General features: G+C 42.5%; 1 protein-coding gene across 2 annotated transcripts in view; it reads left to right on the forward strand.

The window, feature by feature from the left end:
• Window positions 1-469: 469 nt before the first annotated feature.
• Window positions 470-14,584, forward strand: part of LOC138304168 (trichohyalin-like) — a 137,940-nt gene continuing 123,825 nt past the window's right edge. For both annotated transcript variants that reach the window (XM_069243996.1, XM_069243997.1), the window contains exon 1: window positions 470-677. In XM_069243996.1, coding sequence (XP_069100097.1) covers window positions 621-677 — 57 coding nt within the window. In that variant the 5' untranslated portion in view covers window positions 470-620. The remainder of the gene's footprint in view (window positions 678-14,584) is intronic.

Consider the following 14,584-nt stretch of genomic DNA (forward strand, 5'->3'; position numbering starts at 1 on the left):
AGAACCTGACTCATGCTGAAGGCTGTTGGTAATAATGTTTGTTTACAAGACCGAAGTTGGTGGGGGCTTGGAACCCTCCAACATAGGAGGCGCAGGTGACCTGAGACCAGGCACTGCGTAGAATGTGTAGGATATCAGACTGGAGGCGTGGCACACACGCCTTGAAGATGAAGGATATCTGGCTCAGAGTAGGGAAGCATCGGAAAGGTGTGGTACGCTCAGTGGATGGAACAGATACGTGTCGCATTAGTGTAGCGAACGTACTGGGTTTTGATACATTACATTGAGTTTGGGCGGAGTCCTGTAGGTCTCTCTGCAGAACCGCGAAGTGCATTTATACGTGCTCACTGTGTACCTCTAATATTTTCGTACATGACTCAAGTTCCCCTCCGCCCACGGGTCGCGCTCTGTGGTCACTTCTGACAAACTCACCACTTCCCATCCAGAGCCGAGCGGCGAGAAGCAGAAGTAAACCACAGGCCTCGCCGACAACGACCAAGCAAGGGGGACCAGAAGGTCCGGAAAAGCCCAGGGTGGGTTCACCAGTCAATGCCCCTCGTAAGTCCCAGTCTGGTAGGTGCTACCAACGTCTGCCCTCTTAAGCATCGGACTCGGGCAACATGGACCTCCTACAGCGCCATCTCCCCCGCGTCTTCGAGGCACTGCAAAGCGCTTTGGTGAGTCAAATATTGAAGTCAGTAGAACTCATTTGCATATACAAGATAGTGTTAGTACCCAAAGCCTAGCTCGCCGGGTCAGATAGATGATTGCTAGAACGCCAAAGGACCAGTCTAGGGAACCAACTCCACCAAAGGATAAAAAGACAACCTGATATACGTTGTATTGTAATTGTGTGTAAACAGAGGTTTATATCCGAGGCGCAGGATGGGGAATCAGCTTTACAGCACGCGAGGGAGGTCTTTGTTTTTCCCTCGAGGCCCATGCTTGCTGGACATTTTTTTTGTTTGCTCTCGTTACATAGACTGGAAATAAGGGTATTCTGGGAGATGGAGTTTTACAAAACGACCTCTAGCAGAGTGTACCCCTCTCAGTGACGCAGCAAGTAAGGATGCAAGGAAATAAACGGGACCCCTGGCTGCTGTTAGAATTGTAAAGTTCAACAAAAATCTGGGTGTGGTTGGGACCCTCAAGCCCCAGGGCTCCTGGGCCGCTGCACCTGCTGCACCAATGGATTCTACGCCCCTGACAAATCCTAGGGACGTGCTGCTGAAAAACTGTTCTCCAACAAAGTGTATTCAGAGGGCTGGTGCTCTGCTGTAAACAATAGCATGAATTGCTGAAGAGAAGCTTCCAGCTGCAAAACTGCCTTCAATTAAGCGTACTCCTCCACAGTGATCCCCAATGGAACGTCTTCTGGGAAATTATCAACAATATAGCGCCTGTGGGGGACGCCCTTCTGCTTGCAGGAAACTTATCCTCAGACGTAGTGCCTTTCCAAGGATCCACTGCTACAAAGCAGTCTATAATAATGTGCATTCTATAGTATGCACTTTAGAGTAGCAGTCTCTGACAAAGTGCATTTTAAGGATTGGATGGTTGTAAAATGGCCTACGGGAGAGGGTGATCTTTAAGTGTATGGGAGTAAATGCCTTAATTGAATTAGAGCGAGCAAACGGGCAACTGTCATCCCCGACTGGTGTTTCTTTCTCCCTCCTCACTCCAAGAATTAAACAAGCATTCGCAACGCAAGGAGATCTTGCCTATGTGACATCCATTGGCTTTGTTGGAGTGCAGTGGTGTGGCAATTCTGTGGGCTGCTAAGCCTGGTCCACCAGCCCCTTGCCCACAGACAGGACACAACTCAGACAAAATAAATTACACCTTGTCCATGAGGTGAGGATTCTCCGGCTGGGGTGTTGTAGATGCAAGACAGCATCTCACCCACCTGCAAAGTTACTGCACCACACAGGAAGCTTTTTCTGAATGTAGTTGGGTGTCCCTGCATGTGCCCGAAGGTTGGCATTCAGCTCCGGGACACAGCCAGAGTAGGGGGGAAAGTAAACAAATATACACTCAGCATTTATCTGCCACATAATTGATAAAAGCATTGGTTTTTGGCGCTCACAATGGTTTACTACTGCGCAATAGAACCAATTTAATCAACATTAGAACAAAGACTTAAAACACGTTTGGACTGTCATTGTTTTCAGTTTTATATAGCATAAAGTCGACCGAAAGGTAGTGGAAAGCTTTACTTGAGCACCAGTTGTATTACACATTCATATAGGCATGGGGAGATTAAGTGACGTGCCCGGAAAAATCTGTGCACAGTTATATGACAGCACTTTGTCTCTGTCCATGAAACACTACAAGAGAAATAGGTTTACAAGTTGAGCTAGAAGAGCCAGGCAATTCCTTTGTTTAGCTCACGAGTAATCTCATAACCTACACAGAGAGAAATAGGGACAATGGTGTAAGCAAAAATGTCCACGGGTGAAAAAATGTATATAACATGCCATTAAGAAAGAAAAGTAAAATGCACATACATGCCAATCGTAAGCAAACTACAAAATAAATGAGCATTTGCAATGCAATGGGTCTCGCATTTGCTCCAGTGAGAGCTATTAGCGTTGTAAATTCCTAACTGGACTTTTCTTGCCACATAAATTGAAAATAAAAAGTAAAAGATGTGACATAAGCAAGCCGATTCAAAGCATCACTGCCGCCATGAGCATGGGCACGAAGGAGAGCCACAAAACGAAAAAGAAGTTCGCTTGCAGTCAAACCTATCGGCAACATGAAATTATCCATGTAACAGGGTTGATGGCCAAGGCAAAAACTGCCTCAAGGAGAGACAAAAGTAAAGCATTTACCAATGCTAACAAAGGATTTTTGAAAGGCAATCCCATGAACGAGAGATAGTGATAGGCGTGCCATGGGTAAAAGCCTACAGATAGATTACAACACATCAGAGTGCTTGTGCGCTGAACCTAAAAATGCTGAATGCCGAGACAAAATCAAATAAAAAAATGATGCAGCAAATAAATGTTCTCGTAAGCACAGCTCATGCCGATCAGAAACAAAATAAAACAATGGTGAAATAAAAAATAAACATAGTGATCAGAAAAAAATATTACATAGGAAAAAATATGACAAATGCCAACACGAGACAAATAACAGCCGATTGTAAACAAAATAAAACAATACTGAAACAAAACATCATGAAGGAAAATTACAGGAGAAAAATAAAAGGGACCTCAATGACAGTGCGAGCAGAAGAAGGACATTAATTAGTATTGTTTAATGTGTCTCAATTCCTAAATAAAAGAATAGAATAAAAAAAATGAATATAACATAAATGAAACTCAGGTTAAGCGCTTCAATACTTTTGAGATGAATTGACAGAGTGGGGAAAGAAGCACAATGGCAGGGGTTGAAATAGTACCTTAATGAGACAGCGAGCAGCGGATGGCCACTAATTAAGTTTAATTAATATGTACTTGTCCATGCAACAATGAAGGAACGGAACTGACTTAATGTCCTCTGATGCCCAATTTAAAGGCTGCTTTGAAGACTGAAGGTTGGGGGAACCAATGGTAAGTAAGGGTGAGATCCAAGCCCTTTACTGTAAACATTACCTTTTGCAGCACTGTTAGGCGAGACCTAAAAAGCAGCAGTAATACTAGGCATGACTTCCACCACTGTGCATTCACAAAGTCCAGCCCTGGCATCCCTGGGGAAAGTAGACAAATGCTTCAAGCCACTTTTAATGGTTTTCTGACTGAGGCTGAAGTGGGAAGTGGGGTCTGCTGCACAGAATGAAGGCAGCAAATACAATTGTGCCTAGAACAGAATCTTTTAAATATACTCATTTACAAATGGTCTTTCATCTGTCTTACAGAATTTCCTTTTTTAATTCACCTTTTTTATTTTACATTTTTGTCCTACTTTTGTGTGGTGCTTTTCTCATTGTAAAATATTGCAACTACTGCTTTCTGCCTTCTCTGTGTGGTGATGGCCTTCAAGGTGTGGAATTGCACTGACGTTACTGAAAAAAAATACCTGGGATCTAAGGTTGCGGTGCCTACCATGGACAGCTACACATGTACAGTTTCCACATTCGCAGTCTGAAAACCAGGCATGCAGAATTTAATGTTAATGTTGGTACATGTGACGAAAATACAGTATGATCGTCAGGGGAGCTCAGAAGCACAGAGGGAAGAGTGCAACATGCAGGAGAGCAGCGGTGGAACCGAAGACCATGGACACACAAACGAAGCATGGAAGAGAGGGGTACAGTTGGAGGGTGAGGGCGGGGGTTTCACAGAAGCAGAAAAGAACACAAAGTAAAAGTTGTAAAATACATGCATTCTCAGAAGAGTGCTTAATCAAACAGATAAAAGAAAGCAACAGTCTCAGCAGAGTGCTAAATTCAACAAGAACACAGAAATAGCACCTGGGTCACATCAGGAGCAGCGGACATATGTTCCTGCTCCACAGAAAAGATCAGAAGTGACATTTGGCCAGCACTGGCCAATAAAAATTTGTATTTTTACACCACAATTAATTGTCCCTTTCTTTGAACTTCTTAACTACTGGGAGACAATGTTGATCTGGATTCCAAAGTGATCCTCTAGGATTCGGTTAGACGTGTCAGCTTTAGGGTGGTCTTCTCCCAAACATTTTGTCTTCCTCCTCCATTTTTGCTGATCTTGATTTTGCTGGCTTTAGGAAGTTACTACTGCTAACCAGTGCTAAAGGGCATGTGCCCAGTCCTTAAAACATCCTTCCTGTTTGCTCTATGATTCTGAAAGGAGCAGAGACAAGGATTAGCACCACCGGCAGCCACTGTTTTGGAGTTCTTCTACACAGCTTGCTGAGTGTTTGTGGAGGGAGTTCCCAATTGATCTTTAATACAACAAGGCTGCTCTGAGCACATAATGTTCTGGCTTTTGTTTCCCAGAGACTTCATTAATTACTACTTTGGCAAGGACTCATGTATGGGCTGAAACCCTGATAAGAGTGTGTTGCCATTCGATATGTAATCCCTCACGTGGTTTAAAGTTGCTTTGCAGGGGTTAAATCCTAATCTGAGGATTATTTGACTGAGTGTATCTACAATGATATCTTACTTTCTCACTACTTTCGGTGGCTGGAGTATCAAATAGGGAAAGAGCTTTATGGTATTGGCTCTGAGGGAACATGAGTAGGTTGATTGCATAATTCTCATAAACTGCAATGCAATATGAGGGAGATCACCAATTCCTTTGGGGGTTCACAGATTTTCTATATTGAGCACACAGTAGTGAGACGAGTGGTTGCACAGAAATGGACATGAGTCTTTCTTGTACAGTAAATATATGATAATGGATGATATTTATTGGCAATGTGTGTAATTTACAATGACTGTGATTTTGTCTAGACAGCACCTGGTGGGAACTGGTGATAATTCTATGTGGCATGTGTTTGTATGTAGGTGACACAGGCATCCATCTTTCAGTTACTGACAAACGTTAAGGAGACTGTTTTGTCAAGCATTTGAAAATATTGTAATAACATTTACAATTTGGTTGATGATATATTTTAATTTTTAATATAAGGTCATTTATCTTCTTGGGTCCTGAAGAGACCTGGAAGGTTAAAGGCCAAAATGCTTTGACTTGTTTTGTACATTTTAAGAGCCAATATTAGAGGAACCTTGACAGAAAATCCCAGCTGAAAGGTCTGAACTGTTGAATGAACTTTTTTCTAAACCTGACCTTACCTTTGCTACCTCCAGGTGGATTACAAACTCAAAAGATATTGTATGTACCTGCTGAATATAAAACGGTTGATCTGCTAAACAAGAAATGACCAAATATGTGAGAATGCATACATAATAGGGGGTGTAGTTCCGATGTGTTATTGTGTATTTATGTACATGTATTTCGTTTTCTCTAATTTATGTCAATGCCGGAATATATATATGCAATGAAATGTATTGTGTTTTCTATTAAATAGAGATGACCAAGAAATATATGCATGTTTAAACAGGGATGTAGAGTGCTATGGTATCTTAGTTGACAATCTGAAGTAAATAAATTCATAGTTACACAAACAAATTAATTTCAGCTTGCGATGTAGTAATATCTTGATTTATCCTTGCACTTTCTATTTTGCGTCATTATAATATTGCAGGCTGTGGGTGCAATTTTAAAGTGACATCTTGACCTGGAAAAATAAACCATTTGCAAGGCCCAAACCTTACTTTTTAATAGGTATAATTCACGCATGGGGTGGATCCTGAACTGCCCAGAGGGCCAGGTGCAGTGAATTTAAAAAGTTGGACATGTACTTTTTAGTTTTATATGTCCTGGCAGTGAAAAACTCTTAAATTCGTTTTTCACTACTGCAAGGCCAACCTCTTCCATAGAATTACATTGGATTTATGCTATTACATTTCATAAGCTGTAACTTTTAAATGGGAACAGGTACCTATGCTTGATATCTTCGGAACTGTGTTGCAAAATCCCCTTTTATGTTAAAGTTGGATTTTAAATATAAATTTTGAAAAGGTCGCTTATAGAAAGTTGGCAGTTTCCTGCCATTGACATTTAGGGGCATATTTATACTCTGTTTGCGCCGGATTTGCGTAATTTGTTTTTACCCAAATCTGGCTCAAACTTAAGTTCATATTTATATTTTTACGCTGGACATGTCTGGCACCAAAATATTGGAGTTAAAGTAATTTTTTGCCTGCGGAAAACTACCTCACACACGGGAGGAGGAGGGCCTTAAATAATTACGTTAAGCCTGCTTAGCACCATTAATTAACGCCTGGGTCAGGGCAGGCATTTGTGGACCTGTGGGCCTTATTCCATGGTCAGAGACCATGGAAACAGACCACAGGTGCCCTTCCCTGCCCCCAGGGACACCCCCACCCACCCTCACCCACACCTGGAGGACACCTAAGGATGTGGGGACCCATCCCAGGTAAGTCCAGGTAAGTATTTTTATATTTTTTGCAAAGTGCAATGGGGGGCCTCACTTGGGCCCCCCTACATGGCACTGTGTCCAATGGCCATGCCCTGGGGATTTAAGTCCCCTGGGCATGGCCTTTCGGCTGGGGGGGCATGACTTCTGTCTTTAATTAGACATGAGTTATGTCCATGGGGGTTGTGCGTGGAAATAATTACGCTAATCAGGTTAGAGTCATTCTTTTGACTCTAACCTGAGGAGCAGCATTCTTTCACACACAACCTCCAGTTTCCCCTACGCCTTCCCCACCCGGTTAGCGCCAATAATTTTGACGCTAACTGGGCCTTACCACTGGCTAGCGTCATAGCTTAAATATGACACCCGGCAGGGGTCCAGCAATGGCACGCAGGTTTGCGTCAAAAAGTATAAATGAGGGCCTAAGTACCTGCAGCCTGTTTCTGAGTCACATGACTGGTTGTAGCTGACAGCTGGGCTTTGTGTATTCCTCCTAGACTGCTACACCCCATAGAACTTAGGTGTGCCTTGATGGGCCATAACTGGCAGGATGGGAGGGGGGGGGATGGGCACAGCCCCACTTACTCTTGAATAGGCTGTGTCCTGCCTCCACACAAAAGGCTGCATACCCCCGTAGTTAGTCTGGAGTCTGGGCAGGGAAGACAGGAAACCTTTGCACTTCAATGGGAAATCTATAGAAGCCCCTCCTTCTTCAAATGACGCACCTGGTACAAATATTGGACATCATGCAACAACTCTTCATTACACTTCTGGACCTGTGGAAGACTCTGCTAGGAAGAAGGACTGTTTTGCTGCTGAAAGGACTGCCATTCTGCTGGACTGCAGCCCTGAAGGACTGCTGCCTCCTGTGTTGACCTGCTGTCTGCTGCTCTCTTGTCTGGCTTAGAAGGACTGGAACTGCAACCTGTACTCAGGACCACCATAGTGACTCCAATGTTTAGTCTCTTGTAACCAGCACCTGAACTTTGAAACTGTGAGTTCTACCCTGCGAAGTGGTGTCACCCCAGTCCTGGACCTCTGGAAGTGGACCTGAAAGTGCTCTGCCACCCCATCTGTGGATCTAGCAGAACCGACTCATCTCCTTTGTTGTGAAGCGCAACCCTAAGTAGAACCAATACATTGCCTCTGCTGGAGGATTCTTTCAGTCCAAGGACTCCGCTTCGACTTCACAGCCGGAATCAGAACCGCTGTGGTGCGATGCATTTTCAATGCAGGCCCTCGCCTCGCAAATCTCTTGTGGACAGCAGCCTTGATGATGATGCAGGTTTTTGCATTGCAGCGTCGCAGCTCTTCGGAACTGATGCATTATCCTCAATGTCAGTCTTCACAGCAGATGCCCTCTTCAATGGGATCCTCGATAATGCAGCAGGACCTTGCATTGCAGCTCCTCATCACCAACGCATAACCTCTGTGGCGCAACGCGTCCTCGATGTGGGACCTTGCAATGCTCTTCGACCAGGATTTAATGTTCTCTTGTTCAGTGAGTACCTAATTTGATCCCTGTAGCCAGCTTGTGCTCCATTGTGGTGGGCCTGAACTTGTGATTTGTTCAAGTCCGGGACATCCAAATATCCACAGTTACTACTTTATGTATTTTGGCTCTATTTTTACTTAAATTTTTTAAATTACATATCTCCGGTTCTACTAATTGGATGTTTGTCAATTGGTCTTGTTTTATTTATTAAAATTGGGTCTATTTTTCTGATGTGATATGAGATGCTTTTTGTGATGCGTTTTTACTGTATTACTGTTTGAAGTGTTGAACAAATACTTTACTCATTGGCTCTATGATACGCCTGGCTGCACTGTGCCAAGCTACCAGAGAGGTGAACACAGTTTAATTTGAGGTATGCTTGTGACGTCACCCTGACAAGGTTTGTGGCCCCTGCTTGAGTAGGGTTTCACCCTCCTCAACCAGTAACCCAGTTTCTTACAGATCCCTACTCGTCTTGTGCCAATTGCTGCTCTGTGCCTCTTGAACACTGGAGATTCCAAGCCCTTCCAACACACAGATCAGTCAGCATAAACAAGAGTGCAGGAGCAGGAGAACCTCAGTGTAGAATTTCAAAGTCTTATTGATGGGGTAATGGGCCATCAGTCTACTGGGAACGGAGAATGCAACAAACAGAGGATCAGGCGGTGGAGCATGGAGAGTCTGTGGTTGAATAGCAGGGGTTACAGGATCTGAGGAAACAAGAAATGGATTTGGCCAAGTATGGTGCGGTCTACAGGAATCAGGAAACCCTGCCTTCTCTCAGGGGCTAGATAATTGTAGGTAAGGTGGTGTTGGTGACTCTTCCCCAGACAACACGTTTTACCACCTTGTCAGATGCTGAGATGAGACTAGCAAACTTGCTTTTCCCAACTCAGCCTGTGTCAAGAGAGGACACGATCTTAGCCAGCCATTTATTTGCTATTTGCATCTGAGTTGTGTGGCTCACTTAAGTTAATTTGTTCACAACTCATGTGAACTGCGTTGACACACTTACCCTTAAGAGCATTTCCCTTTTTAATACTGTAAATGTGTATTCACAAACATTTGGTATTTTAAAAGTTATGTGATAAAGTACAAAATCACATTACATTTTGGACTTCTTGCTTATCTTTTCACAGGAAACAACATTGGAAGAATATGTAACCACACTCTTCCTAAGTTTGTATATGTCATATCTTTATCAATCCCTAAGAACCATTGTTTTTTACACTGCTATATCTAGGAATACAGGATAGCCCCATAGTCATATGCTGTTTAATGGAGTCAGAGACAAGGCTGGGACCACAGCCTTGCATCCTGCTTCAGTCATGGCTCCACAGCAGCATGCCCAAAGTTGTTCTGAAATTTTCAAATATGAGCTTTCAACGCTAGTGTGCGGATCGGAAAGGCTACCTAAGGTTGTGCCCTACCTGATACCCTCACATTCAGTGACACTCTCTCTTTCATTGAGGCAAGGCTAAAGGGAAAGTTAGGCAGCAATTATGAGTAGTCAATTGGTTTTCAGTTAACAGTTCAGTGAACTGCACTCAGACAGAATCCAAAAAGACCATATACAGGGCCGGCTCTGGAGGCGGTGCAACCGGTGCCACTGCACCAGGTGCTGACTTTGGGAGGGGGTGCAGTGTTTTGCTAGAATATTTTAATTTTAAAAGCCTCCAGCAATATTTAGGCAACAACACAAATGTCAAGATAACTCTGTTGATTAATGTTCTGCCTGGAGAGAGATGGGAGTTTTCTCTAGTGGAAGTTTTAAGGTATCGCAGGGGGTTAATATGCCTCCTGCAAAAAACATGTAGCATGCACAACACAAAGTGCATATAACGCAAATAGGTCAATGGGTTACTGCTTTTGTCAGAGAGGTCCCTTTGTTACTTGCAGTTTATAAGTTAAAATCCTAATATAAAACAGTAAACTATTAACTATCATCAAACAACTGCATGCATTCCGCAGGATATAAATTAGAGCGTTATTATTTTTCTCCAGTCTTTTATTATCTTAATGTGGGAAAAAGTTTTAATTGGGTATAACAATGGTGTTACATTTAATATTCAGAATGTGTGCTTCTCTCCAGACCAAGCACTCCTAAACTACACTGCCTACCAGTATGGATGAGATGTTACTCCTACACCTTGTAGTCCACTGTCTTATCTAACATTTCTGATACACTGATTTACCCTTGTATGATTGGTTGTCTCTGTGTAATGTGTGTGAGATGTAAATTGCTCTGACACCCTACACCGAAATAAGTGGCGCTATAAAACGAATTACATGCATCTGCAAAAGATTGGTTATGGAGGCTTGAGGGGCACTTTTAAAGGGTGGTAGTGAGATAATCCGTGGCGGGGGTGGCCATTGGAGGCGCTATCAAATATTCTCACACAGGGCACCGCCAGCGCCAAGGTCGGCCCTGACCACATACCTGAGCCCTCACTGTTCTCCAAAAGAGGAGGGCGTGGCCATCCAAAAGTGGAGATGAACTGTCAAAATTATCCTGAACAGATTATATTCTAGAGCATGGAATCACTCAAAACCTTTTGAGAGTGCATTCTGGCTATATTATTTTTGTATATTGATTATCATTCAAGAAGGTCGTATTGTATGTAATTTGTTAGGCTATTTGTGTTAGCCATACTAAAGGAATCACCATGAAGACAGTGTAGTTTGATATGCTCCAACTTACTGAAAGCTTTAGTGAATGACGGTGTCAGGATATGTTCAATAACCTTCTAAAACTCTTAACTTTAGCAACTAAAATGTCAGTTTAGAAACTAGAAAACAAAACCATTTTATTAGGAATACTGAGAGGACCGTGCTTTTAAAGCGCCTCTTTTTTATACATACTGAAGCAGAAAGGAGATTATACCTTCTTATACATTTCCAGTCTCTTACTGTTTTTGAATAGAAAAACGTGTGCTTTGGATGGGATATGTAAAAGGAGTGAGTGGTCAGTTGTGAAATTGTTGCCTATTCCCAGTGCAGTGTAATAAATGAAGAGAATGCAAGCAGTAGTTCTGAACATTTTAAATTACTAAATACTAAAAATGACATGTATAATATGCAATAGTATAGGGGCTTTGAGCCTGCCCCTTTCATCAGTTGGTCTGTTACAGTCATTCACATTTTTCTTTCTCCCCCTACAACATTCAGCATGGAACATTGAGCCAGCCCAATTCGGGCACATGCTAGCTTCATTGTGAGTGACGACATTCTGTCCTTTCACAAAGTAGTTCCCTACAATTCCAGGACTTCTGTATTCTATGGCAAAGTGTACTTTTTGAGACCAAAATAATAGTTTTGCTTTGATCCAATTTGTTAAAATATATTGACAAAAGCCCAATAGCTCACAATAACGTTTTGCAAAAACCATGACAAAATAAGCATTGACAAAGTCAAAAGGCTGGCAGACAATTCCAGTCTTACTGGCTTTGCCAATGCTTGTTGTGTTTGGAAACATTCACACGTTTCTTCTAATCCTTGAATACACTTACTTAGGAAAGGAGTGGAAAGGATCTCCTTCAAAATTATCTCCATCAGATGTCTTTTTGTTCAGATGTTTCAGGTAAAACATTAGCAAAAGAGAGTGCACTCTGAGGCAGGCGACGTGAACTCTTTTAAAACTGACCCCAGCAGAGTGTATTTTAGGAAACTCCTATAAAATGACCACTACCAAAGTACATGCTGGGAGTTGCTCAGCTGTGAAACGCATGAAATTAGAATTTACAAGAAATTATTTTAAGACACTTGTAACCTTCCTAATATCATGTCACATAGTCTTACAGATATATAGGATGTTTAATTTCTCTCCCACATTTACTACTGGAAGATGCTGCCGGATATGCCTGACTCGGTTCAGAAACAAATGCAAACTCCTGCTCTTGAGCACAACCTTGTGCATTAACATTGTCATTCGTCTTAAAATCGTTACTCTCTGGCACACCTTCCCTTGTCATCTCTGGGTGATCCCAGCCAATTAAACGTTTTACTTCCTGGCTCCCTCAACAACTCCTCTTTTCTTTCTCTACAAATAGCCACATGATTCATATGCCAAACTCGGTCATCACTCAATTTTGCTGGATTGGTGAAGACCTCCAATACCTCCAATGAACCAGAATATTTACTTTCTTCTTTTTTGACTTTTAAATGGTAACTTTACATGAACCACATCACCTTTCTCCGACCTAGGAACGTTTGCTCCATGTATAATATCTATGTATATTTTATATTTTTCCTGACATTCCTTAATATTTCTCTTTACTTCAGCAAGAGAACATTGACTCAACACAGAGTTAAGTAACCACCCCTGATTATCCTTGGTAAAAGGAATTCACCCTCTTGTTATAGTAAAAGGACTGCATCCAGTTATCATAGGGGTGGTGCACTACATCCATACTATTTTCATAGCACATAATTTCCAATTAAGATGTCTTTGTTTAGCCACCTGTAACGCATCTTTTATCACACAATTACATCTCTCTCCTTCCCCATTTGCACTGAGATGATAGACTGAAGTTATTTTATGTTCAATGCCATTCCATTAAAAAAATTCTACCATCTCAATACTTTTAAATTGTACGCCATTGTCTGTCACCTTCTTTGGTAGACTCTCCCTTTGAAACATCTCATCCATGAACAAAATTACACTTTCAGTATCAGCTTGCTTACAATTTTTATCTCTGGACACTTTGAGAAATAATCTATTGCCACAAACACACACCAATTCTCACATTCTTCAGTGACTGGTCCCATTATAAAGCTAGGGTCAAATTTATGAAAAGTGACGCATCATGTCAGGTGTTAAAAATGACACTAGAAATGGCACAGTGAAATCTCATAGATTCAGCTACGCCATTTTACTGGGCCTCCCAATGCCAGAATGTCCCCCTTGCATACATCATGCCTGGCGCAGGCATAATGTGATGCAAGGGTTTATAAAGATGCATTTGAATCCTGAGGTTCCCTCCCACCGACAGAGCCATGCAACTTGACGCGCTGATGAAAGAGCATTCACGTGCTTGGTTCGGCTGCAGGCTTCACACACACTGATCAAAAAGCAGTTGGATATGCTTTAGGCTTCACGCACCAAAAAGTGGTCTAGCGCAATTTCAAAGTTAAACAGTCACCATGTCGTTGATAACTGATCAGCGCTGTTAACAAGGAAAAGTTACAAGTCTAATTTACTTCATGCAGAACAACGCTATATATATTTCACTAATGTTTTTAACTGCTTCACGTTGTTTGTAAGCTTCACAAAGGTAGTGCGCCACAGTAAATCTATTAGGTTCTTAGAGAAAACGTATCTGTGAACCACGTAAAACAATCCCCCAAGCAAAGTAACTTGCAGATTTCAGTGCTGGCCCAGAAATTAACACCCGCACTTGTCATACTACAGAGCCGGCATTACTGACAATTTACAAATCATGTTACGCGTTGTACCAATAAGCATGCATGAAACAGACTTAGACACACTTTTCTAGAGTGGATAATAGTTGGCCGCTTTATTAGTGTGGAGAAGCGTGTGACTGCCCAACGCTGTGAGATATATGGGCCATGAGGCCGCCTCACTGGTAATAAAACTTTGTACTCATGACAGTAAGATATTCACATTGTTCATTTGATACATCTCATTTTCGTTTTTCAAACATTACAGTGAGTGACTGGAGGGCCTTCAAGTCCTGGCCTCCATTTGTCCTGCCTCCTTTTGCCCTTCGATTTTTTGGCAGTCCCACCTTTGATTTTGGAGGGGCTCACTCCAATAGAGTTTGTTTTACCATGTTTGTGTTGTTTCAGGGGGTAGCTTCCAGTTATTTGCATTAGGCCCATCTCGCTACCTTGCGTATCCTATGCCCTGCCATCCGACGTGGCGGGTCTGGGCTGCGAGTGCCGTGTTCTGCTTACTCCCCTTACTTGGCCACCTTACACCCTACTGTAAGGCATCCCCAGGTGTGTGGTTTTGCTCGCACACCCCCTTACTAGGTGTGTCTTCCAATCAATTCTTTGGTAAAACCTTGTTACCTTCCGCCCTTTTGTCCTTCTGGCATCGCGACTGAATGCCATATACGTTGGGGTGGGAGGGTGGTGTTTTCTCCCCTGCAGCCGATGCCGTGAGTGCGTTGTCCTGGTCTTGATTAGACCGTT

Source organism: Pleurodeles waltl, chromosome 7 (assembly GCF_031143425.1).
Source record: "Pleurodeles waltl isolate 20211129_DDA chromosome 7, aPleWal1.hap1.20221129, whole genome shotgun sequence".
Taxonomy (NCBI): Eukaryota; Metazoa; Chordata; class Amphibia; order Caudata; family Salamandridae; genus Pleurodeles; species Pleurodeles waltl.